Below are 24972 nucleotides of genomic sequence, written 5' to 3' on the forward strand. Positions count from 1 at the left end.
CCATTTGATGAATATTTCTCAAATGTATATGTGGATTATCCCTATTTATTTATTTATTTTCTAAATTTTTTAGTTCGTACTCGATTTTATGATTTCTATGCAATGTATATGGAATGACAATTGGTATGCCCTTAAAATGGCGATTTTAATCAATTATACAATAAGATCCTAATTATATAATTCACAAATTATATAAAATAATTGAAGTAAGTATTATGAATTGATTTATATAAAGAGAAATTTTGATTGAGTTTTTTCTTACGGTAAAAACGAGCAAGTGGGTTTTAGTGGAGATGAGCAATATAGTTATGGATTATTATAAATTAATGTATTTTTTTTATTGCTCTCTAGCTGTGTTTGTGAATTTATGAGGCTCAAATTAATAAATTCACAAACATAGGCTCATTTTGAAAAGTGGATTAAAAGTCACTTCTTAACTTTTAACTCATTTTCATCTCTCAGAAAAAAAAATCAAAAAATAATTTTTAACCATCTTTTTAAGATAGACCTAAATTTTATTATATGGACTATAAAGTGACCTCTAGATTTTTATCATCTCACATTAATTTTTTTTAAAATTAATATCTAAATTAAAAGTTGCATAATTTTAAAATTTTAAATATAAAATTAGTTATTAAGAATATTTTAACAATATTAATATAGGATGTTATTCTCAATGCAAAATTTATGTATCCAAGAAAGTTTTATGGGAGCATTAATGAAACTTATTTATCAAAAAGTTAAAAAAAAATTATAAATATTAATAATTAATATCATAAAATTTTTTTTATTAATCTATAATTTTTTTTCGCTGACCTAACCGTCAAGTAATTGTGTCAAGTTTTATTGCCTGACCTGATCCAAAAAAAAAAAAGTTTTATTGCCTGACAATTTTGACCATTCTCGTTTTTTTTTCCTTCCATCTTTAGGTGGCTAGCGTGATTTTAAGGATTATTTGAGATGATATAAATAAATATATTTTTTTGTCTTTTTATGAAAAAATATTTAAAAAAATAAATACGTGATGTGATAAAAAAAAAAAGATAAAAGGATATATTATTTTTAAATTGTCAAACGTGGCCTTAATCTATTATATGATTATTTTACTTTTAATGATGATGACTATTTTAAACCATAGGTGACCTCAATTGGTCACAACTGAAATTTGATTGGAGAACGACATTGCTTCAATTAGTGCGAAGGTCACGTTTGCCAAGTGACTTTTTTTATTAAAAAATTAAAAAGTCAAATAACTTATTTCAAAAAATTAAAGATTTCTTTTTTTTTATATTTTTTACACATCTTTTCGTAAAAAGTCAAAAAATCATCCCAAACATATTAGTTTTTTTTATATTATATTTTAGCTAAAAAGTCAAAAAGTTACTAAAACAGCATGTTCCTAAACGAGATCTAAATACGCCAATTAGTATATTAATTAGTGTACTAACATTAATTATGATATTATTATTAATCTCACTCAATCACATTATAAATACTAAAAACTTTTTAAATTGTGCCATATCATCAATTAGTACACCTAATTGGTGCATATAGTATGAGTTATGTTAAAGACCACAAATTATTTATCAAATTTTTTATCAAATCTCTCATATAGATGTGACCCACACACATAAATTTATGTAGATCTCACACCCATATGAAAAATTTGATAAATCTTTTAGGTTCACATCATTTTTCATACAGTATTATTCGCTTCACAAAAGAACAGTGATCCTGATTTTGGTTTCCCACGTGCGAAGCCATGTTTTTATTGGTTGGTGACCTAGCTACGTCCTCAGCTGGTAAGCATACATTAGTTGACCAAGTCCTCTGATGACTTCTTTTCTTCATTTCTTCGTCTCACTTTCGTTCTCTTTGTCTTCGTACTTTTCAAACCAATCGATTGAACAACTCTATGTGTACGAATATCTTGCCCCTTTGGTCATTTTAATTGTGGGACTATGACTGAAGAGTTTTTTTTAAGGTAAGGAAGAACACTGAACACGCCTCTCTATCCATGTTAGTTATAATTCCATTCCATAATTTTCTAGTTCTCTTGAATGATGTGTGATCTTGGAAGTGTTTTGAGAACTGGGTTTTGCTTATCATGGATTAAAACGCAGAAAACTATGTGGGTTTTGCTGAGTTTGTGTTGTTATTGAGCTCAGCTCATAAAATGTTTGTTGAAAGGTCTCAGTGTTTGTCACAAATTGGGTTCTGATTTTTAATATTCTAGCATAATTTGATTGTTCTAATCGGGGTTGAGAATTGATATCTGGGTCTTTTGGTCTTTAATCTTTTGAAGAACATTAATAATGGGATTTCTTGGATCTTTTAGAGCTGGTTTGGGGGATTATAAGAATGATTTCTTTCACCTTGATCTTCATCTTTGTTTTTCATTCTTGGAGGAATTGGATTATGATTGTTGCAATTTTGACAGTTTCTACAGAGTTAAAGTAGCTAGTTATAAGTCTTTATTGGGCTACTACTTGGTCTAATTAACATTAAACAATTGGAGAAAAATTGGAAAAACTAGTCATTTATCTTCTTTGATTTCAATGGATGTATTACAAGCTTTTGCTGCAGCAACACAAATAGTTTCAAGCATGGTAGGGGCTGTTAATGCATTGGAACAAGCCTCTAGAAATCTTGAAGAAGCTCCGAAGAGGATTCACAGCCTAGAGGAATTTGTGTGTGATCTTGAGAATCTGACAAACCGAATTGAGCAAAAACATTTTTACAAGCTTCATAATCCCCAGCTGGACCGTCAGCTTCAAAGTTTGAATGGTCTTATTGAACGGCTTCGTCCAAACATGAGAAAGGCAAGAAAGGTCGTGTCAAAGAGTAGAACTAAAAAGTTGGCGATAGTTGTGTGGAGTTCTGTGACTGGCAGTCCACTTGATAAGATAGTAAACTCAATTAGGGATGACTTGAATTGGTGGCTCGAATCTCAAAAGTTGACTGAAGATGTTGAGAAAGTAATTGAATCGACTGCAAGAAACATCCCCATTCGACCAAAAGTAAAGGCAGAGCAAGGTTACCCGATTTCTAGTAAGTGCAAATTTGTGAGAGGCTTACTAGAGCAAGAGACTACTCACCGTGTCATTTTAATTGTTGGGTTATCAGGTATTGGAAAGTCTTGTTTGGCTCGTCAAGTAGCTTCTGATCCTCCGCTGAAGTTTGATGGTGGAGCAGTTGAACTTGGATTCGGGCAGTGGTGCAGCAGGGCTGCTTGTAGTGGTAACAAGGATGAGTACCACAAGCGGTTGGCTAGAAGAATATGTAAGTTGCTCGTGCAGATTGGATTTTGGAAGAAGATTAAAGACGAGAACAATGATGATCTTGAAATAATTTGTTGCTTGCTTCAAGAAGCATTGTATGAGAAGAGCATTTTAATCCTTCTTGATGATGTGTGGGAACAAGACATAGTTGAGCGATTTGCAAAGCTGTATGATAATGATTGCAAATACTTGGTAACTACGAGGAATGAATCTGTATATGAAATAACAGAAGCAGAGAAGGTAGAGTTAAGCAAGGATGACATAAAGGAAATAAGCAAAGCAGTTCTGCTCTATCATAGCCTCCTCAAAGATGATGAAATACCGGTATATTTTATCTATTATATGCATGATATTTATGATTCCCTGTGAATGAATATAATCTAAATGTTAGCTAAATTCATTATTAGAGATTTTGAGTTATTAATATTGTAGAGAAACTTTGAAGGAACTAAATACCTTCCCCAAAAAAGAAAATTCTTGCAAATTCTGTTAGATGGTCTTATCATTATGATGTACAAATAGTGAACAATTCAATTGATTTGTTGTATATTGTGAACTAATTGTATTTCATGTAAAGATAAAACAAGTAAGCATTTGATTTTTATTTGGGTTCTTGATTGGTAATTACTCTCTATTTGACTAACCATTTGGTCTAGACAAAAGAAAACAACAGGTCATTCTTGGGAAAGTATCATAGGCTTTTGGAAAAAGTAATATTCATACCTTAATCACCCAGATGAAAGGGGAGAAATGAGAAGTCCCCACCTTATATATATATATATATATATTGTCGTTTTCTTCTTTGAAAATTGCTTCTTGACTGTTGCTTTTCTTTTTTTAATTTGATGAGATTTTTATTGTTCTGTAGGATGTGGCAGATAATTTGCTTGAACGTTGTGGTCACCACCCTCTTACAGTTGCTGTAATGGGTAAGGCTCTCAGAAAAGAGATCAGGGCAGAAAAATGGGAAAAGGCTATCTCCAACCTATCCACCTACGCCATGTGTGCGCCAGGTCCAGTTTCGTATGTAAATGAGAAAGAAGCCGAGAATGCAGTGACCATTTTTGGATCATTTGAGTTCAGTCTAAATGCAATGCCGGAAGATTCTAGAAGGCTCTTTCTAGCTACCGCTGCTCTTTCATGGGCTGAACCCGTGCCAGAAGCTTGCCTAGAGGCTGTTTGGTCAGCTCTTGGGCACGTGAACATGTTTCCTCTCGTTGTTTGCAAACTTGTCGAAGGCTCGCTGCTAAAGAAAACTGATTATTACCACTTGTATCAAGTACACGACATGGTCTCTCTGTACCTTTATGGAAAGATAAATGACTCGCTCAAAATTCTACTGATTGATTTGACACCTGAAGGAACTGCTTTTATCAGCCCTTGGCTTTTTATATTTGGGAAGGAAACATCTCAGAAAGTCGCCGGGCAGAGGATAGAGTTCTTCCTCGGTGTTTTAGAAGAAAAACAGGCAGTTATCACCTTGGAAGCAATTACGCAAGCCATTATGGAAATCATTTCCATTTCTGAATTTGAAGCGAGCAGAGCGAGTTTGAGCAGAATAGTGGGACCCAAAATTGCGAATCTGATCTCAACAGACTCACGAGATCTGATTGCAGCATTGGCAAAAGCAATCACAATTATATTCAGTACGAGCGATTACCGTGATTATTTTCCATCCCTTGAGAATATCGGAGCGGTTGACAAGTTCGCGAGTATATTAGATAACTGTCACGATCCCATGATCCAAACTAACGTTTCGACTATCCTTGCAAAGCTAGCAGAATTCGGAAGCCCTGCCACAGTTGATAAAGTGCTTCGGAGCATTCCCATGAACCGGCTGGCAGATTTGCTCTCTCCCAATGCCAAGGAGTGGCATGACAGCATCTTTACAACGTTGATGTCACTGACCACTGTGGGAAAGTCAAAGGCTGTTGAGTATATGTTTTCATTTGAGATCGACAAGAGTCTAATAAAACTTCTTGAGGTTGGATCTGAGGTTGCACAACACAATGCCATAGCCACACTGAAGGCAATTTACGAGCTTGGAAGCCCTCCTGCAAATTGTTCTCTTCGACCCGGCACTCTCAACCTCTTGCCTTGGCAAGCAAGACTTAGTTTGGAAAAGTTTGTTTTGTCAGATCGAAACATTACCTTTGCACCGAAGCTAAATATATTCGAAGATCTCGTCCACAAGGTGCTTGGAAGTGATAAGAAGATGGTATTGGATGCCATGCAAGAACTCATACCTGTGATTGAGAAAGCAGGAGACCCGGGAACCAGGGACATGATTTTACAAAGTCCTCTGGTCAAACGGTTATCAGACCTCCTGCAACATAGTAATCCAAACAACTCCATGAGATCTCAATCAGCTTTTTTGCTGATGAAGTTAGCTTGTGTTGGTGGAGAGCCCTTTATTAAAAAATTCCTCCAGTACGATATTATTGCTGATCTGGTCAAGATGATGCAATGCAGCATCTCGGAATTGCAGGATTCAGCCTACACAGTGCTGCATCAGATGCTTTTCGGAGATGGTGGAGACCTGATTATGAAGAGAATCCTCCAAATGGGTATCATAGAAAAATTAGTTAATTCAATCGAGGGCAAATCAGCGAAGACAAGGGAAGTAAATGTGAATTGTGTTTTGGATATTGTTGAGTTGGGAAACAAAGCGTGTTTGGAGCAGATGTTTGCTTTGCAACTGGTGGAGAAGCTTGCTAGGGTTGAAAAGGCCAATGGGGGCACTGGTGAAAGCGTGGTTGGATTTCTTAAGAGTGTGGATAAGTGTAAGCATCTCTCAATGGCTGAGCGTAGACTGATGAAGCAGCAAGTGGTGAGAAAGGTGAGGGAGACGGTGAAAGGCAAAGCTCAAATTATAGCAGCTGTAGATGTTTTCATGTCTGAAGGATCAAAAGCCGCTAGTAGTAGTGTTGATAGTGGTAGAAAGTAGTAGCTTTCTCGAGTTCAGTGAAAGAGGGAAGCTTGTTTTCTTGGCTTGCTGCTCGGGACATTTCCTTCTTTATATGTAACATTAAAAATTGTGTCAAATGAAGAACCAATAAAATCATTGCAATTTCGAAACACAAGCACATTACCATGTCCAATGTGTATTCTCTTTGAATAATCAAATGTCAAAAACCATTTATTAAACAAAAACAGAGTGATGGATCATACAATAGAATTCAATGTTGCAACTTCATACAAATCCCACTCTTGCACTCCTGCGTGAAACAACAAATACACAATTTTGTTCCTTATTCGGATGATTATCATAAAGCAAAAAAGTGCAGCTTGCTTTTCCAGATTTTGCTATTTTCGTCCTTCCTATATTGGCCAAGTGGTTGTGCTTGATGGGCTTGCGCATAGTTTGGAAAGTCATATTGTTGTATGCTGTAAGACATTTACTAGTTTGCTCAATCTGTAAGCTCCTCCATCAAGCCCTGTTCATCACGGCCAAGAATGATATTGTTAGGACCTACAACCCATGGTGTGTGAATTGATACAAAATTTAAGTAAACAACCTGAGAGATGTACGTCTCAGCATCAGTTCTTCTAAGAAAGAGAATGGCATGGCGCGCTAGGTTGGCTATCTGATCGCTGAGTGCCACACTGCCAATATCATCGAGGACTCTCACTTTGATGTATGGATCTTTAGGTGGCACCATGTCCTTGCAGACACAACGGATACAAGACGTTAGTGTTTAGTCAAAGATGCTTAACTATACCAAGCAGTTTCAGAATTAAATGTTCTAAATATTTAGGGTAAATCACACTTTGCCCCTTCATGTTTGGTCATTTTCCCACTTTAGCCCTTAAAGTTTATTTTTTCCACTTGGCCCATCATGTTTCAAGTTTTTCTCAATTTACTCCAAAAGTTAACTTATGTTCAAAATAGACAAAATGACACATTGACAATCACGTGGTATAAAAATATTTATATATATATATATATATATAACTTACACTTTTGACACAAACCCAAATCCCAATATAATACTAATATATTTTTTATGTTAGTGGTAATTAATGTGATATTTTCTGTCTAATTTTGAACAAAAGTTAGCTTTAAGAGTAAATTGGGGAAAAAAAAAACTTAAAACATAAAGGAACAAAGTGGGAAAAATAAACTATATGGGCCAAGGTGAGAAAATGGGTAAACATAAGGGGGCAAGCAAAATGTAATTTACCCATATATTTAACTAGCATTATTATTCAAGTAATTCACAAGTCAAATCATATCCCCATTGCATCATTAATCAAATGACTAGCAGTGGTTGTGAATTTATTGTGACCAATTATTCATTGACTGCAGCTATGTTTGCAAATCACAGTGACCATGGATGACAAGCCAACAATCAATAGTTCCAGATACAACTGGCTTTTTGGCAATCATGAACATGAGCGAAGGCCTACCTAAGGACCTAGACTTGTTGCCTCTGCAGCACAAATTCGACTGGGACATGTCACTGACCAAAGAGCAGAAGTTGACAGCAATTCAGTGAATCAAATAAAATACTTCCGTATAAGCCACTGATCTTACAAATCATCTTGCACTTGTGCTTTGATTACTGTTATCATTCGGCAAGTAGTGGGCAGAGCTTGGTTTGATGTTTCAACTTTGTTCGTGGGACTGAATGATCCTATCTTAAGACCAACACACTTTGACCTGACACTTTTTTACTTAGTTGGAAGGATGGTTCAAATTCCTGAAGACTTCAGGTAGAAATGGAAGGGCAAGAGGAGATAGACTATCCAGCTGGATGGGCAACAGGAGCAAAACCCCTGGAAACTCCTGCTTCTATAAGAAGATTATCCAAGTTTTTAAAGGCACACCCCTACAACATATCCAGACACCAATCAAATTTTCATTATCTTTCGAACTGATTGCATAGTGAAGTTCGCAACAGTAACCAGTGTTTCATCCAACAATAAGATAATCAAATTGTGACCAGGACAACAATAAGATAATCAAACTGTGAAGATCCAATTTCTGAATCCCAGCTGACTTATCCTGAGTAAAAGGAACTCAAATGTTTACCAGCAGTTCCACTTATAATTACTTTGCCAAAATTGGCCTCCAAATTTTTTATTGCTATATCCAACAATTATCAATTTGTACCTTTGATATTAGAAGGTTTTTAAAACTAAAGTCTCAGGTTGATCTTCACACAGAAAATAGGACCATTGAAGAGGTGTATAAGTGCTGTTGAACTAGATGTCCACAGCCAAATGCTTTGCAAAATGACCTATGATGAGAAATATAATTATATAATATAGAACTTTTTCCACCATTTAACAAGTTTCTTATACTCCAATAAAGAGAATACTGAGATCTTGGAGTATTTATCAATCTGATCTATAAAACAACTTAGTTCTTAAAACACTCGTTAAGATTCTTCGTTGGATAAAGGTTCTTGGTGAGATGCAATCCTTTCAAAGAGTGATTAAAAAATACATTTCATGAGAGAGAGAGAGAGAACTATTACCACAGCCAAATCAAGATCCATTTCTGATTGATATGACTTAATCGTTGCAGAATGATTCTTGGAATACTCTTTCTCTGAACTGCTGAGCTTCTCTTGAATTTCTTCAGGAAGTGGAGGCTCGATCATCCAGCCTAAGCTTCGAATGACTTCTGCTCGATTATGTCTGTTAAAATACAAAGAACAAAACCCATAATGCTGATGAAGATGATTTCAGGGGGACACACAAGCTAGAAACAGTTTACTTAAGAGAAACAAAAATGATGATGGATCATTACACATAAGCCATAAGGCAGCGCTTGTTGCGGACTAAAGAAAGGTGATGGATGAGTGCCCCAAAGTGGTCTGCATTTTTAGTTTGGCTGTCCGGCCCTTCTTGAATTTTGCTGTGATAACATCATGTTCAGTTAGTCATGTATGCTAAAGGTGATAATACTTAACACATCAATTGCAAATGTAATCATATGAATGTGTGTGCACACATACAGACATAAATATGCATATATGAGTTTGTTATAGTCTCCAAAAATTTATTGACTTGGCATGAACTCAATCGAACACTGGCCATCTTGACAAGTTGACGTTCTAATGTCAAGTTCTTTCTGAGTCAATCCAAAACGCGGCCAACTATAATTTGGTTTATAGTCAATCCAAAACGCGACCAACTATAACTTGGCATGAACTCAATCGAACACTGGCCATCTTGACAAGTGTCGTCAAGTTCTTTCTGAGTCAATCCAAAACGTGACCAACTATAATTTGGTTTATAGTTAACTTGATAGTTTCCAAACTGGTGCATGACTCAAAAAGTCCAATTGTTATGATGAAGTCAAAAACATGATCAAATGGGTGTTATTATTTTTGTTTCGAGTAAGATTTCTATAACTCTAGTTCACTCCTAAGAAGTAGGATTTTATGAGAACCATTAAGGAACATGCAGAGCATGGTGCAAGTGCCAAAGGCTGGCACCCTCAACTTCAGAGAGCAACCACTAGCTAAGGGTTTGCTCCCAGTCTACCAGTTCAAGGCTTGAGTTGGAGTGGCACCTATGAAGCATGGGTATTACGACACCTATGAAGCATGGGTATTTCGACAAACATGTCGTACCCGTACTGAGTATTTACTAGCGTATGGTACTTCTACATACGTACTGGATACACGAAACACATATCCAAATTTTTCTTCTTAATTTTTGACATTCCCAAACATACCTAGTATATACCCAATCCGTACCATACATCAATCGAAACAATATTTTCTTTTACTATAAAGATAAAATTCCTTTTACTAGTCTTCTTTTTTATTTTTAGTTTTATGCTTAGCACGATTTTAAAATTAAGTTATGGTTTGTAAGTTATTCAATATAATGACATTTCATTTGGTTTATACCTTTACTTTTGACATTAAATGTTAATTGTAAGTTGGACCTTAACAAATTAAACTATTTAATCAATTTTTACATTATTCCAAATTCAAAATAAATATTTTTTTACAAACGTACCAAGTCGTATCCGTACTCCAATTTTATTAGATTTTACCATATCTATCAACGTACCCATATTGTACCAATATGGGTACTCGTACCCGTACCCGTGCTTCATAGAGTGGAACAGAACCGTGTGCAGGTGGATTTTAGTTATGAGGATTTCAGGAACAACTATCACAAACCAACATGCTGACAGCTCATAAAAACATAAGAAAAGTGAGAAGAAAATAAAAAAACAATAGCATATCATTGCATATAACAATTGAGATGTAAAAGATGGTCTGCTGCAATGCAACAATACACCAACAAAAAAGAAAGGATGCAAAAACTAAGAGAAGCAGAGGGAAAACAATGGCAAAAGAGGGTTACCTCAGCAAGGATTGGAGCTGATGGAAATGAAAATTACTTTCTTCAATTACTTGAGAAAACAAATTAGTCTACAAAAGCATTGAAACAAATACAAAGTTAAATGATAAAATTGGCGTCACCTCAACATTGGATAAACAAAAGCTTGATGACCACACTTTTAATGGAACAATTAAACAATTATATGTCAAAATGAATTATCATAGTGATGTACTTGTAAGTTAAAAAATCAACATTGTGTTGGCCCCAGAAAAAATCAACCACGCCAAGAAATTCATTCACAATTTGTTCATTCATCATCGTAGACAACATATACGATCTGATATGTGGATATTCATGAATGAGCAGCCATCTATTGGCATAGCATTTCATCAAATCAAAATATCATGTGGCACACTCATCCCTGCTTCTATAGCTTCAGTATGCTACAATGGAAGAAATCAAACATATTTGTCTAGCTAATTCATTGATCCATCTCAATGACAAATCACCCCCACCCTTATTGTAGTCCCAAGAGTGCCATCCCAATTGAATAGAGTAAATACATAAATGGACACACCCCAAAATATGAATTTTTAATTTTTACACTTTTCTTCTAAATCCTAATTGTTTGTTTGTGGGTGATTCAAGTTCTCTTGGAATTTTTACATCCGAGATTAACACTTGCTAAGGTATCTTATTTGTATTTTCCTTCTGCTTTTATACCAATAATCATTTGGATTATCCATCTATCTAGACTCTTATAAAGAGAAGGCTAGAATCAGTGTTTATGTCTCATTTTTTGAATTTTCCCAAAATACCCCAAAAGTATTGTCCACATTCAGTTTTTTTTTTTTTTTTCTTTTTCTTTCCACACCAGTTACATGGGCAGTATGAATTCAAATTTATTGTTTCAAATCCCTCAATTGTTGGTCCTTTTAGATTCATAAAATGTTTCAATTTTCAATTTTTAAAATCCAATCATACATTTCACAGTCTTAAAAAAAAAAAAAAAAAAAAAAAAAAAAAAAAAAAAAAAAATCATATGCGCACACCACGTGTATCCACCACTTCTAGTATATTTGACGAGTGTACTCGATCTCGATTATCTTGAGCACAAATTGTAACTTCCGAACTCTACTCTTTAGAAATCACTCAACAGACTCAATGCCCTTTCAATCCCAAACATACTAACATAATCCCTGCCCTAACCCTAACCTAACCCTAACCTCATCAAGCAATTCAAGCAAACAATCATTATTAAACACAAAGAAACCTCCAAACGATCGGAAATTCAAGTAAAATCGAATTACAACTAGAGGGAACTTACATTGAAAGGAGCAAGCTGCCCAGGTTCGCTGCTCGAAAATTCTTTCACCAACTCGCAAGCCTTCTTAGCATACATATCTTCTTCAACTACAATGGGTTATACCTCTACAGCTTCAATTACTCAAGCAATTCATCAAACACATGAACCACATAAAGTTGCAACAACCCATAATATACATATGTATATATAGACATGTCTATTGAGGTTTTTTTGTTCTTTCATGAAGAAAAGCGAGAATTGTAGATTAAATGGTGGTGTGGACTTACCTGAGCAAGTCGATTTTGAAGGAGATCTAGGGCTGAGAAATTGAACGGAATATGAGAGAAACGAAATCAATTTGTTGAGATGTGTATAGATTTGGAGAGTTTTGGCGGGTGTTTTTTCACAATTGTCAAGATTTTGGCGCCAAAAAGCAAAGACTCTGTTTGGTTTTGAGTTTTATTTTAAAAAATTAGTTTGGTAAAAAAGTTAAGAAAAATTACAAATAGGTGACACCGTCACAAAATAATTATACCACATATGTAAATTTATTTTTGTGCAACTCTAAGACATTGGAAGAGTTGCACCAATCATATAAATTAATTTATGAAAAATGCTTGGGAGCACTAATTAGTGCTCCCACTAATTAGGTGGCAGTGGGTCCCGCCATTAATGATGTGATGTTTTGGTCTTGGAATTGTATTTTTTTTTTTTTTTACTTTTTTAATGCATTAGTGCTATTAGTGGTGATGTTTTTAGTGGGATGAATCATTGTTGTTAATTTATACCATACATACGTGAGAGTTACATCATCATAAAATTTTCTTAAAACTGCTCCATTAAAATGCAATTTCCAATATATATATATATATATATATTTATTTATTTATTTATATGATTTTCTCCTTTTTTTAAAACAAAAATAATTTTAGAAATTCAAAAAACAAATATATGTAGTATTTGATTTAGTTTTGAAATTGTGATTCCAATCATAAAATTTCAAAATCCATAACTAAATACATAATTCAAAATTCAATTCAAAAATTATTTTTAAAACTTATAATCAAGCACACAATTTAAAACTCCTTTTCAAAACTCATAACCAAACATTTTTCAAAACTCTATTTAAAAAATATATATATATTTTGTTCTTTAAAATTATTTTTTATTTTATATTTTAATGAAAAAATATAAAATTTCCAAAAATATATTTTTTTTTGAAAAAATATATATATTTTTTATTTTTTTGAAAATTTATTTTGTTATTTTTTTAAGTATTAACCAAATAATTTGTAATAATTTAGATATATATGGGCGATCCAAACTTTTTAAAAACATTTAAAAAATAAAAAATTTAAGATTTAAAATATTAAAAAATTAAAATATTTTAAAAATAAATTAAAATATATAAAAATACAAATTATATATTTAAAATAAAAAAATACAACTCATTTTAAATTTTTAAATATTAAAAAAATATTTAAAATATTTTTAAAAAATACGGTGCACACATGTAATAAATACAACACACATTAAAAAATAAATATTTAGAATAAAAAAATATTTACCCTCAAAAATAAAATTAAGAATTTTTTTAAATATTAAAAAAATAATTTTCAAAAATTTCAAAATACAACTCAAAACTCAAAACTCTTTTCAAAACTTATAACTAAACAAATTTACTCTTCTCAAAACATAACTTCACACTCAAATCATGATTCTAGAACTAAACCAAACGAGAGTGTTTTTTTTTTAAAACTAACTTGTAATTTTTTTATAAAAAAAATTAAAAAAGAGATTTTGAAAACTCAACCAAAACTATCCCTCATTTTTTTGGGGTAAATAACACTTACCTCAAATTTTTGACAAATACAAGAATCTTTCACGTGATTTCAATAATTACAAAAACTTCTCCTATTTTTGCTGACAATCTCAAGATTCTCTCAATCCATTAATTTAGCACAAATGACATTACTTGGCTACCCAAAATGACAATATTACCCTTTGAATTGAGCTAAAAAAGATAAAAGTTATCAACTAATAAGCTATTTAAAAGAAAATTTTCACTCACCTCTCTTAAGATTTTACGTATATATTATTTTAGACTCATGCATATTTTAACATAACACACTAATAGTTTAATATAAAACCCTAATAATTATTACAATACTTATAAGACTTATTTCACACTCTACAAATAACAAAAAAATTATCAATTGTAATTAATGCATTTATTATTTAAATTTATTTTATCTTTTTTTAAGTTGAAACAAACGGATTTTTTTTTCCCACCAATTTGTCCTACTTATTTATTTATATGTAAGAAAATTATTTATTCCTAAATTGTTAAGATATTGTTAACAAATTTTAATTTTTATCTTTAAGTCATTAAATTTATAATTGATGCATATTTAAAAAAAAAAATACTGGTTATTCTTACATGATTAAAAAATAAACATAGAAGTAAAAAAATCTAATCACCTCACAATAAATTAAAATTAGTTAATATGGAATGAAAGATCAAGAAATAATTTGAGAATAATAAACAATTCAAACAATTTATCATTTCTTACATCTAAAATTAAAATTAATCTTTACTTGAATGGAAAAATTATTTGAGAATACTATAATACTCAATTAATGTGTTGCGTGATACTTAAAATGTATTTATCCATCTACATTTTTCTCATTTAAGCTATTTTTATTAAATGAAATCTTGAAATTAATTTCTTACCTTCATTAATAGTTAAATTTTTATTGAATTTTTCTCATTTTACCATTTTTTTCAATTTAGCTTTTAAAAATTTTGTTTTCACTTTGCTTCTTTAAGTTTTAATTTATTTTTTATTCCCAATTTACTTAGAAAATTAGCTTTTGTTCAAAATTAGTAGAAAATTTCATATTGATAGTCACATGGTATCAAAAATATTATTATATTAACATACATCTCCAACTCAAACTTAAATTCAAATATAATAATGTTTTTTTATGTCCATGACAACCAAACGTGATATATTCTATCTAATTTTAGACAAAAATTAACTTTAAGAGTAAATTAAGAAAAATTTAAAACGTAAAGAACTATAGTGAAAAAGAAAAAAAGGTAATGTGAAAAAATAGTAAAATATAAATGAAATAAAATATAATTTAGCCTAATATTAATCATTAGTTTTTTTTTTTTTTTCAGTTTACCTAATTATGGTCAAGAGTACGTTTATTAAAAAAAATTAATTTAAATTAAATGCTACCATATTAACGGAGGAGGTTATTGAATATGAACGCTTTTTCAAAAGTTTGATATCTAACAATATTTTGTATTCATCCTATCATATATATATATATATATATATATTTGTGTTTATTCGTGTTTGAAGGCACAGTGTAAATAAAAATAAGTAAATAAATAGAGAGAAAAAAAAAGGGAGAAAATAAAAAATAAAAGAGGAAGGTAGGATCATGAGATTATTCATGGGATCATGGGAAAATGTACTCGTGCGATACATCACAGTTGTTGTTTTGTAAGTTGAACATATCTGAGCTGTCCAAATGTCCTAGTATGACAAATGTGTGTAGGACATTTTCAAAAACTTTCTTGTCTTATTATATAGATATATGTATTATTAAAAGTAATCAATGTGTTTGGTTTGAGTTTTTGAGATAAGTTTTTTTGAAACTTGAGTTTTTTGATTTTCGTGTTTCTAGTGAATATTTTTAAAATTTTAAATATTTTTTTATTTTTTTTAGATGCACCTTACTTGATGTATCTAAAAAGTAAAAAAATTATGAAAAAATATTTTAAAAAATTAATAAATACATAAAAATACAAAAAATGTACTGAATTCTCATTTATTTATTTATTTTGTATTTTTGGTCATTAGTGAATTTTTTTTTAAAAAAAATCACAAATTTTTTTTACTTTTTTAGGTACATTTATGTTAGGTATATCTAAAAAGTAAAAAAAAAAAATTGCTTAAAATATTAAAAAAATTCAGTAAAAACAAAAAAATACAGAAAACAATAAAGTAAAAATTTTCTGAAAAATATTTTTAGAAAAATGTAACCAAGCAATATGTTTAAGTGGCATATTATCACGTCTTACTTTTTTATTTTTTATTTTTTTAAGAAAGCCACATCAATATGTATTTTTTTAATTATGTAAAATTCTATGTATACCTAATTTAAATTATACTAATTTTACTTATTTTATATGAACTCTATTTGACAAATATTTATTGTTCATATGTTTTTCATTGTAAATTGAGATAATCCACAAACTCAATGCCAGTTTTGCGTTTTACTTTTTTCTTCTTAATTATTTCAAGGGTATTAGGGATTTTCTAATACTAAATTGCCTTCTCTTTTTTTTTTCTCTCTCTTATTTTTTCACCTGCATTATTTTATACCCAACACCAATTATATATTATTCTATATTATAGATTTGTCGTTTAAATTCTATAGCGATTCTATATATAAAATTATACTTTATTTTTTACATTATTTTATATAATCACAACTCACATGAGGAAAAATTTGTACAATAATGACACTCTCGATGAACCTCTAAAATTTGAATTTACTACTTGAGTTACTTTTTCAATTATTGAGCAGTAATTTTTTTTATGTTTTGACATCATATTACAGATGATTAATCATTTCACACACTGAGATGTATCTATCATTTGGATGTTTTCATTATTATTATTATTATTTGGTTTATATGTTATTATGTGATTCATTCTTTGTTAGCCGTTATAAGATTTTTTTTTATATAGTTGATATTTTAATTTAATTAAGAGTGCTTATTTTGCAATCTTATAGTTTAATATATATATATATATATATATATTATAAAATCATTATATGATAATTTAACTAAAATATATTTATATTTAATTTTTTAATAAATTTTATATGATATATATTTCTACATATTTTTATTTTACAAATGAATATAAAATAAAATTAAATAGTTAGGATTATTTTTAAATTTAATTTTATGTCACTAATTTTTCTTCTAATTTAACTATTATTTTTAATATCAAAGTGAGTATTTATTTTACTATTTTATAATTTAATTTATATTATACAAAATTATTACATGATAATTACATTTTTATAATACGATATAACTAAAATTATCAAAATGCACAAATAATTTAACTAAAATTAATATATATATATATATATATACGTATTCAAGTTACAATTTTATAGAACGGTAACACCAATATTATCAAAATAAATAATTAAAATCACACTTTAATTTTAATTTTAATCTTAATTTTAAATTAAAATTAAAATTATTATTTTATGGGAGATCTATTAGAAAATCATTTTTCAAGTGTTTGTATCCCAATTAATCCATAAGATATTATTGTATTCCAATAAGTCCTATTATTTGAATATTTGATCTATCAAATCTTAATTTTCATATTTAAAATATTTTATGTACATTTATATCCTTACAAATATTTTTTGAATGCTTAGCAATTTAGTGATGTGAACATTCATATTTTACGATGTGAATATTCACATTGACGGTGTGAACATTTACATTACGGAACATTCACACTGTAATTGTGAATATTATTAGGGGTATTTGGTAATTATGTCACTCGTAGAATTTATTGGAATATAAGAAAATAATGTAGACTAAATGGAACATAAGTAGTAAAAAAAGATTTATGAAAAAGTGCCCCTTCTTTTATAACACATATTGTGTAATCAAATATTGAAAAAAAAAAAAAAAAAAAAAAACACGTGCATTGCACGGGTCAATTGCTAGTATATATATTATTAAAAGTAGTGTTTTTCCTATGTTTAGGTGACATATTATAAGGGTTTTTTTTTTTTTAAAATTGAGTTAATCTACAAACCCCATACCAATTTTGCATTTCACGTTTTTTTTCTTAATTCTTTAAAGGGTTTTAGGATTTTTTTAAATGCTAAATTGCCTTTCTTTTTTTCTTATTTTCCATGCATTACTCTATACCAATACCAATTTTATATTATTCTATATTATGGATTTGTCGTTTAAATTTTATAGTGATTTTATATATGACATTATACTATATTTCATACATTATTTTATATGATCATAACTCACAGAAGGAAAAACTTGCACAATAATGTTACTCTTGAGGAATTTATAAAGTTATAGAAATTTACTATTTGAGTTACTTTTTCAATTGTTGAACAATAAGTTCTTTTATGTTTTGACATCATATTACAGATGATTAATTACTTCACACATTAAGATGTATCTATTGTATGGATGTTTTTGTTATTTTTTATTTTTTTTGGTTTAAATGTTGTTATGTGATTTTTTTTTTTGGTTAGTCGTTATTAAATTTATTTTATATAATTGATGATTTAATTCATTAAAAGTGTTTATTTTATAATCTTATAATTTAATATATATATATATATATATATATATATGTATATTATATAAAATCATTATATGATAATCCAACTACAACATATTTATATTTAATTTTTTAATAAATTTTATATAGTTTCTATTTCTGCATATTTTTATTTTTCAAATTAATATAAAAGAAAATTAAATTGTTAGAATTACTTTTAACTTTATGCTACTAATTATTTTTCTAATTTAACTATTATTTGGAATATCAAAATGAGTATTTATTTTTACTATTTTATAATTTAATATAAATCATACAAAATTATTATATGATATGATAGAACTAAAATTATCAAAATATATAAATAATTTAACTAAAATTAATATATATATATATATATATGTGTTTAAGTAATAATTTTATAAAATGATAGCACCAATTTTGAAAAAAAGTGGTAAGTACATTATATGGGTCAACAGCTAGTAATATATATAATAGATGATATTTTAAAACAGTAATGGTTATAAAAGTTCTTAAAATTAATTTAACTAATTAAAGGTTAAATTAATGTATTTTAAATTATTGTCACATTTTTCAAATAAATAATAAAAGTTAGTGTAATTTAAAATGTTTAATGAATTTAGAAATGTGATTTAATTTTCTTAAATGTATGTGTAATTTAAACAATTAAAATAACCAATGATAACCAATAATATATTCACATATGTATTTTTGTATTTTAATGATTCAAAAAATTGAGTAAATTGTGTTGAGAGTTTTTTTGAACTTCAAACACTATTACAACGTTAAAACCGGAGAACGCGGTATATCCGGAAACCTTAAACCCTATAAATGCGCCTATATCAACTCTTTCTCCTCTCAATCTCTATATCTAAACCTTTGCAGACCAAACCCTTAAACCCTAACCCTAACCCTAATCAGTCGAAGCAGCAGCTTGACACATTGAAGGTATTTATTTTTTCTGAATCTTCTTTCTTTCTTTCTGATATGATGAGAATTGCTTCAAATTTGATTCAAAGTGCGTGAGATTACTTGTTTGATATTGCTTGAGATTACTTGTTTGAAATTGCGTGATTATTGTTGTTGTTGTTTTTATTTTTTGGTGAATTGTTAGTAAAAAAAAATTATTGTCTGTTTGGGGGAGTTTTTTGGCAGATTTGGAATTTCATTTTATTTTTCGTTTGGTTGCAGTGGCGTCCTAATTTCCAGAACAGAATGCCGAAAGATGAAAGTGCTCCTCACAGATTTTTTGATCGGTCCAGAAGAGCATCTCCATATGCTCGTAGCCCTATAAACACAGAGCAGTACAGACCCAAAAGTCGTTTGCAATCAGTTGAGGGAGATGAGAAGGAATGGGAACAAGTTCGATGCCCCATTTGCATGGAGCATCCTCACAATGCTGTCCTCTTACTCTGTTCTTCCCACGAGAAGGGATGTCGCCCTTACATGTGCGACACCAGCCAGCGCCACTCAAACTGTTTCGACCAGTTCTGCAAATCATCACCCACTACTCCATCATCAACAGATCTTACTCAACAAGTTCCTCTTTACACTGCAGCCTATCGCGAAGGAATTGAGGAACACCGACAAAATATCATCCCCAGGAGGAGGATTCATGGGAGACAATTCCAACCAAAGCTTTCGTGCCCACTCTGTCGGGGCCAGATTAACGGGAGTATAGTTATAAAACCCGCTCGCCATTTTTTGAATTCTAAACCCAGGAGTTGTTCTCTTGAGACCTGTGATTTTAGTGGGACTTATTCAGAGTTAAGGAAGCATGCAAGGCTTGAACATCCTTTTGTGCGACCATCAGAGGCTGACCCGAGACGCCAGAGTGATTGGATGAGCTTGGAGCATGAACGGGATTTGCAGGACATCATTGGTGCATCTGGGTTGGTGTCTGCAGAGGAATGGAATCATTGGATGTCTTTGGATGGGGCCATTGACGAATTAACCCTTGCTTCATCTCAGTTGGAGTTTGCAGAGGCATGGAATGATTGGATGTCTATGGATGAGGGCATTGATGACTTATTGAATACATTGCAGCAAGAGGTTGAGGATCAACAGTACAACACTCTGCACATGGAAATTGAGATTTTCTTACGTTATGCTTTGAATGAAACAAGTGTTTCCGGTAGTTCTGAAGCCAGTGACCAATCACTTTACTGGAGAACCACTGGAATGATGAGAACTGGTAATCCTCCAAGTCCAAGTGTTAATTCTTTGAACGAGACAAGTGTGTCTGGTAGTTCTGAAGCCAGTGACCAATCACTTAACTGGAGAACCACTGGAATGATGAGAACTGGTAATCCTCCAAGTCCAAGTGTTAATTCTTTGAACGAGACAAGTGTGTCTGGTAGTTCTGAAGCCAGCGACCAATCACGTAACTGGACAACCACAGCGAGGCTGAGGGTTGGTAATCCTCCAATTCCAAGGGTTGATTCTCTGAATGCGACAAGTGTGTCTGGTAGTTCTGAAGCCAGTGCTCAACCACATAACCAGAGAACCACAGCAAGGATGAGGGTAGGTGCTCTTCCAAGGGGCCCGCTTGCTAGTAGAACGGGTAGCCGTTTGGCACGGGGGAGCAGGTCAAACCGAGGAAATTAGTTATGTAATCACACTGTTGTTGGCTGGCTGAGAATAATACAGTAAAGTGAGGTGCATGTTGAATTTATTTGGTTTAAAATGTATTTGTTAGGTTTTTGAAATTATTTTGCGTGGGAAATATGAAAATTGTAGTCATTATATTTGTAGTTAAGAAATACAAACAATTACATTGAGTACCTAGAGCAATAAAAATCCTAGAGCAAGAATTGACTTGGGAAACTTTTATGCTATTTCAATTTTGGCTAAATGCGGGAAATATTGTATTGATTATGATATGGCTCAATCTTATAGTCCATTGGCCTCTTTTGATCTTAATAAAAAAGCTCCAGCTGCTGTATTTTCTGTAATAAATTTGTCGTAGGTAATGAATAGAAAATTGGTATGGTGGTTCTAGAGGTTTTTGTTTTTCCTAATTTACAATGATCATGTTATATGCAGAAATCCTAGTCATCAGATAGATCTGTGTGGAAGGTTTTGCTGTTGGGTTGAATCATAATATTGCATTATTATGTAAAATCTGTATATATTTGTTGGTCTTTTTTGTGTTTCTGAATAGATTGTATAGAGAAATTGAATGCAATTATTAAATTGCTGTGTAACTTTGCTCCCCTGTTAATGAAATGTTATTTATCCCTTAAAAAAATTTATAGCCTAAACAGAGCAATTTTGCCTCAAAATTGCATGATTAGGCAAGTATATTGAACACAAAAGCAGCTGCAAAAATTGACCTTGATGTACACAGACAGACACAAGCATGTTATATGTAAATGTTTTCTTTGAGTGCAGTCCGCTTCAAATTCTCCAAGTGCTCATGCTTGTGGATGACATTTTCACACCAACCATAGTCTACTGTACTAATCTTCATCACCATTAAGTCTATTCAATAAAAACATGTGCCTACTCTCTCTCTCTATGTGGTAAAACTCATCCCTTCACTTGCAAATCTAGCAAGCAAGTTTGATTTTCCAACCTGGAAAAGAAAATCCTCAAATTGCTCCTCTTCAGTACACAATGCCATTTTCAAACCCCCATACAATGCCACACTCAACTAGAGAACCATATTAGCTGATGTGTGATCTTCAGTATCGTGGGTCCTTTTCCAGGAGCTAAATGTCTATGAAAAATTAAACAATCCCCAAATTCAAGATGAGAAGCTGAAATTAGACAATATAAGGACAAGGACAGTGGTTTCCACACTCATCTCCCTCCCAAATGGAAATATATCTGAAGCTTTCTCAACTTCAGATTCCAATCTGGTCAACCAAAGGCAAGTCTCAAGGTACCTGCAGTTTCAAGAAAGCATCAGAATCTGAAAACTTTTACAGAAGGATTTAGCTTTTTGATTGTTGATTCTTTCTCAAAGTGCTCAGAAAAATAAGTAGCACATCCCGGTAGAACAAATTATCTTGAAAGACAACCGTACTTTGATCTTTGCAACTGACAGTCTATTGTAAATGTGCTCGTTGGGTGTAGGCTGTAGCTGCTCTTTCTACAGAGGCTCTATTATGTAATTTGAGAAGTTTCTCTTTGGATGTATATATTACAAAATCAGTGTAGATGAGTTTGAGAAGTTTCTCTTTGGATGAAAATTCTATGTAATTTTATATTTTTTGTTAATTTGTTTTGGTAGCGGGGAAGTGAATTTTCTGTGTTTTGGTTTCTAAAGTTGCATTTCCAACCAGTCTTTGCTTAAGAGCAAAAGAAAAAAAAATGATGATCTTTCCAAGGCGATGATAATGAATATGAAGGTATATTAGACTTTCAAATGCACAATCTTTGTGGATTCTCTGGTCAAGTTCTAACCACTATTTCCATTTTCTCCATTTTCAAATTTGCATCTCAAGGAAAATTTATTTCTCATATTTCCTTGTGATTTTTTGCAGAATGACACTGCTTTTAGGTCCTCCAAGTTCTGGAAAGACCACACTGCTGTTGGCTTTATCCGGAAAGCTTGATTCTGATCTTAAGTTAAATGCATGTCATTGAAATTTCAATTCTTTCTTGAAATTTGAATTTTTAGCTTTGAAGTATAGGGTATGTACCCAAAAAGAACAAAAAAACAAAAAAACAAAGAAACCCCAAAAATGAAGGGTATCGTGTAGATTACATTTTCTGGGTAATTTTTGGGATACTTTTGCGCAGTAATGTTGAGAGTTATATGGCTAATTGGTCCCATCTCCAATGTGAAACTGATATTTTCTATTTTCTGTAATGCTAGTTTTCTGGGAAAGTGACTTGCAATGGCCATGAAATGCATGAGTTTGTACCACAAAGAACTGCTGCATATATCTCTCAACACAATCTGTATATCGGAGAAATGACTGTGAGAGAAACCTTGGCATTTTCAGCAAGATGCCAGGGGGTTGGATCCCGTTATGGTTAGAAACAAAAACAGTTTTTATTTTTATGTTTATCGTACATTGAAAATCATGTGCATTGTTGACTTATTGACATATATTAATGATTCTTTTTCGAACATTTGTAGAGTTGTCAAAGAGAGAGAAAGCAGCAAATATTAAGCCTGATCCTGATATCGATATGTTCATGAAGGTAAGAAAGCATTGTTTCCAACTTCGAAGAACTTCCAAAGAGATATAATTTGCAGTACTGATGCTAGTCGTGGTCCAAATAGAAGCCCAAACCAAGATCCCAAATATGCGATCCTCCTTTAAAATGAAGAACAGCCGAATGCACCATTTTAAGTTTGGGATCTAATTTAAGAAGGTCCATTTTTTTTAATCTTTGGTAATATATATATATATATATATTTTTTTTTAATTTGTGTCAATTTTTACTTTTCAAGTTTTAATGTAAAGGATACAAATTTTTGAAAATTTGTTTAAAAAAAGTTTTTTTTTTTTTTTTTTAAAAAAAAAACAGCTTTAGCTCTTTTTGCTTTTAGTGGGTTTTTTTTTTTCAAATTTATTTATTTATTTTTCACTTTTCTAGTCCATTTAATTAAGTAGAACCTAAAAGTGTAAAAACAAATTAAAATTTTAAAATACTAAAAATAATAAAATAAAAAATCACTAAAAAAATTAATTCTCAAATGAGGATTTTTTCTTAGAGTCATCTTAGAATTATTTTTTAGATGACTGAGATTTAATTCTACCAAAATTGAGGGTACAATAATTATTTCACCTTCTAACTCTCAAACCCTAACCCTATCACTCTATAATCAATGTAAGGCTCCGTTTGATTAGAAAGAAAATTTAGTAGAAAGTGTAAGTGAAAGAAAATGAAGTAAAATAAAAATAAAAAATAGAAGATAAAATATATTTTCTTACAAGTATTTGATTAAGATGAAAATTTTGTAAGAAAAATATAGAAAAAATTAAAAGTTTAGTTATAGATAATTCACACACAAAAAAAAAGTTGTGTTTTTGTGTTTTTTTGTAAGAAATTAAAAATTAGATATAATACTAATGGAGTTATATAATAAAATTAGTTTTCTTCTTAGTGTAGTTTTCTAACACTTTTTTCTTAAAACATTTTTTTAAAATACTTTTTCACCATTTTTAAAATATTCTTTATATTAATCCTAATTTTAAATAATGTACATGAGGCACTAGTTAGACCATCTCTAATGATTCATCAAATTTAAATTTGATGAAAAAACTTACTTTTTGTTGCTCCATTGATTCATCAAATTTTTCATCAAATACAGGATTTCTCAAATCTTTCATCAAATTGAGAATGAATGTGACTTTCATCAAATCTTTGTTCATAACCGTTGGATTTTCGCCACCGGATGTTTCCCCGGATGACCACCTCTAAGCAAAAATTTGTGCAAAATTTATACTGGCTAGTCAACCGCCTGGTCGACCGGTGTTTTGATGAAGTTTCAAAAAACGTTCGTTGGAACACTTGATATCAAATGGACCTTTTACTCAAATTTGGTGAAAAATTTGATGTACTGTTGGAGATACTCTTAGCAATTTATCTTTTTATTTTCAAGGCAACTTAAAAGATGCTTTTGTGCAAGATTGGGAAGCTTACTTCAACTTCGTTTGGGATGAACTTTTTTAATGTGACTTTTTTTTTATTATTTCAACTTGATTAAAAAAGTCGTGTT

General features: G+C 30.9%; 3 protein-coding genes across 4 annotated transcripts; 2 read left to right on the forward strand and 1 right to left on the reverse strand.

The window, feature by feature from the left end:
* Positions 1-1837: 1837 nt before the first annotated feature.
* LOC114307040 (uncharacterized) lies at positions 1838-6361 on the forward strand. Its single transcript, XM_028252403.2, has 2 exons — positions 1838-3605; positions 4150-6361. Exons 1-2 carry the CDS (start codon positions 2559-2561, stop codon positions 6226-6228), a joined length of 3126 nt encoding a protein of 1041 aa, XP_028108204.1. The 5' UTR covers positions 1838-2558; the 3' UTR covers positions 6229-6361.
* Positions 6362-6369: 8 nt separating this feature from the next.
* PSF1 (partner of SLD five 1) lies at positions 6370-12336 on the reverse strand. 2 transcript variants are annotated; one of them, XM_028252404.2, is made up of 7 exons: positions 12189-12336; positions 11923-12008; positions 10617-10684; positions 9040-9147; positions 8765-8927; positions 6800-6946; positions 6370-6718 (listed from the first exon to the last, which is right to left on the reverse strand). In XM_028252404.2, the coding sequence occupies exons 2-7, from the start codon at positions 11995-11997 to the stop codon at positions 6692-6694; spliced, it is 588 nt and encodes a 195-aa protein (XP_028108205.1). In that variant the 5' UTR covers positions 11998-12008; positions 12189-12336; the 3' UTR covers positions 6370-6691. The 2 variants fall into 2 exon arrangements, with proteins under 2 accessions (XP_028108205.1, XP_028108206.1); XM_028252405.2 differs by having other exon boundaries at positions 11923-12026; positions 12189-12213.
* Positions 12337-19074: 6738 nt separating this feature from the next.
* On the forward strand, positions 19075-21116 carry LOC114307043 (uncharacterized). Its single transcript, XM_082909212.1, has 2 exons — positions 19075-19238; positions 19482-21116. The coding sequence occupies exons 1-2, from the start codon at positions 19122-19124 to the stop codon at positions 20895-20897; spliced, it is 1533 nt and encodes a 510-aa protein (XP_082765338.1). The 5' UTR covers positions 19075-19121; the 3' UTR covers positions 20898-21116.
* Positions 21117-24972: the final 3856 nt, after the last annotated feature.

This window comes from Camellia sinensis, chromosome 15, assembly GCF_055761805.1.
Source record: "Camellia sinensis isolate YWXY chromosome 15, ASM5576180v1, whole genome shotgun sequence".
Taxonomy (NCBI): Eukaryota; Viridiplantae; Streptophyta; class Magnoliopsida; order Ericales; family Theaceae; genus Camellia; species Camellia sinensis.

Coding starts and splice junctions, on each gene's coding strand:
- LOC114307040 (XM_028252403.2), top strand. CDS start 2,559: ATGGATGTATTACAAGCTTTTGCTGCAGCAACACAAATAGTTTCAAGC. Junction 3,606..4,149: donor TCAAAGATGATGAAATACCG/GTATATTTTATC, acceptor ATTGTTCTGTAG/GATGTGGCAGATAATTTGCT.
- PSF1 (XM_028252404.2), bottom strand. CDS start 11,997: ATGTATGCTAAGAAGGCTTGCGAGTTGGTGAAAGAATTTTCGAGCAGC. Junction 10,685..11,922: donor GGCAGCTTGCTCCTTTCAAT/GTAAGTTCCCTC, acceptor ATGCTTTTGTAG/ACTAATTTGTTTTCTCAAGT. Junction 8,928..9,039: donor CGCTGCCTTATGGCTTATGT/GTAATGATCCAT, acceptor GTATTTTAACAG/ACATAATCGAGCAGAAGTCA.
- LOC114307043 (XM_082909212.1), top strand. CDS start 19,122: ATGCGCCTATATCAACTCTTTCTCCTCTCAATCTCTATATCTAAACCT. Junction 19,239..19,481: donor AGCAGCTTGACACATTGAAG/GTATTTATTTTT, acceptor GTTTGGTTGCAG/TGGCGTCCTAATTTCCAGAA.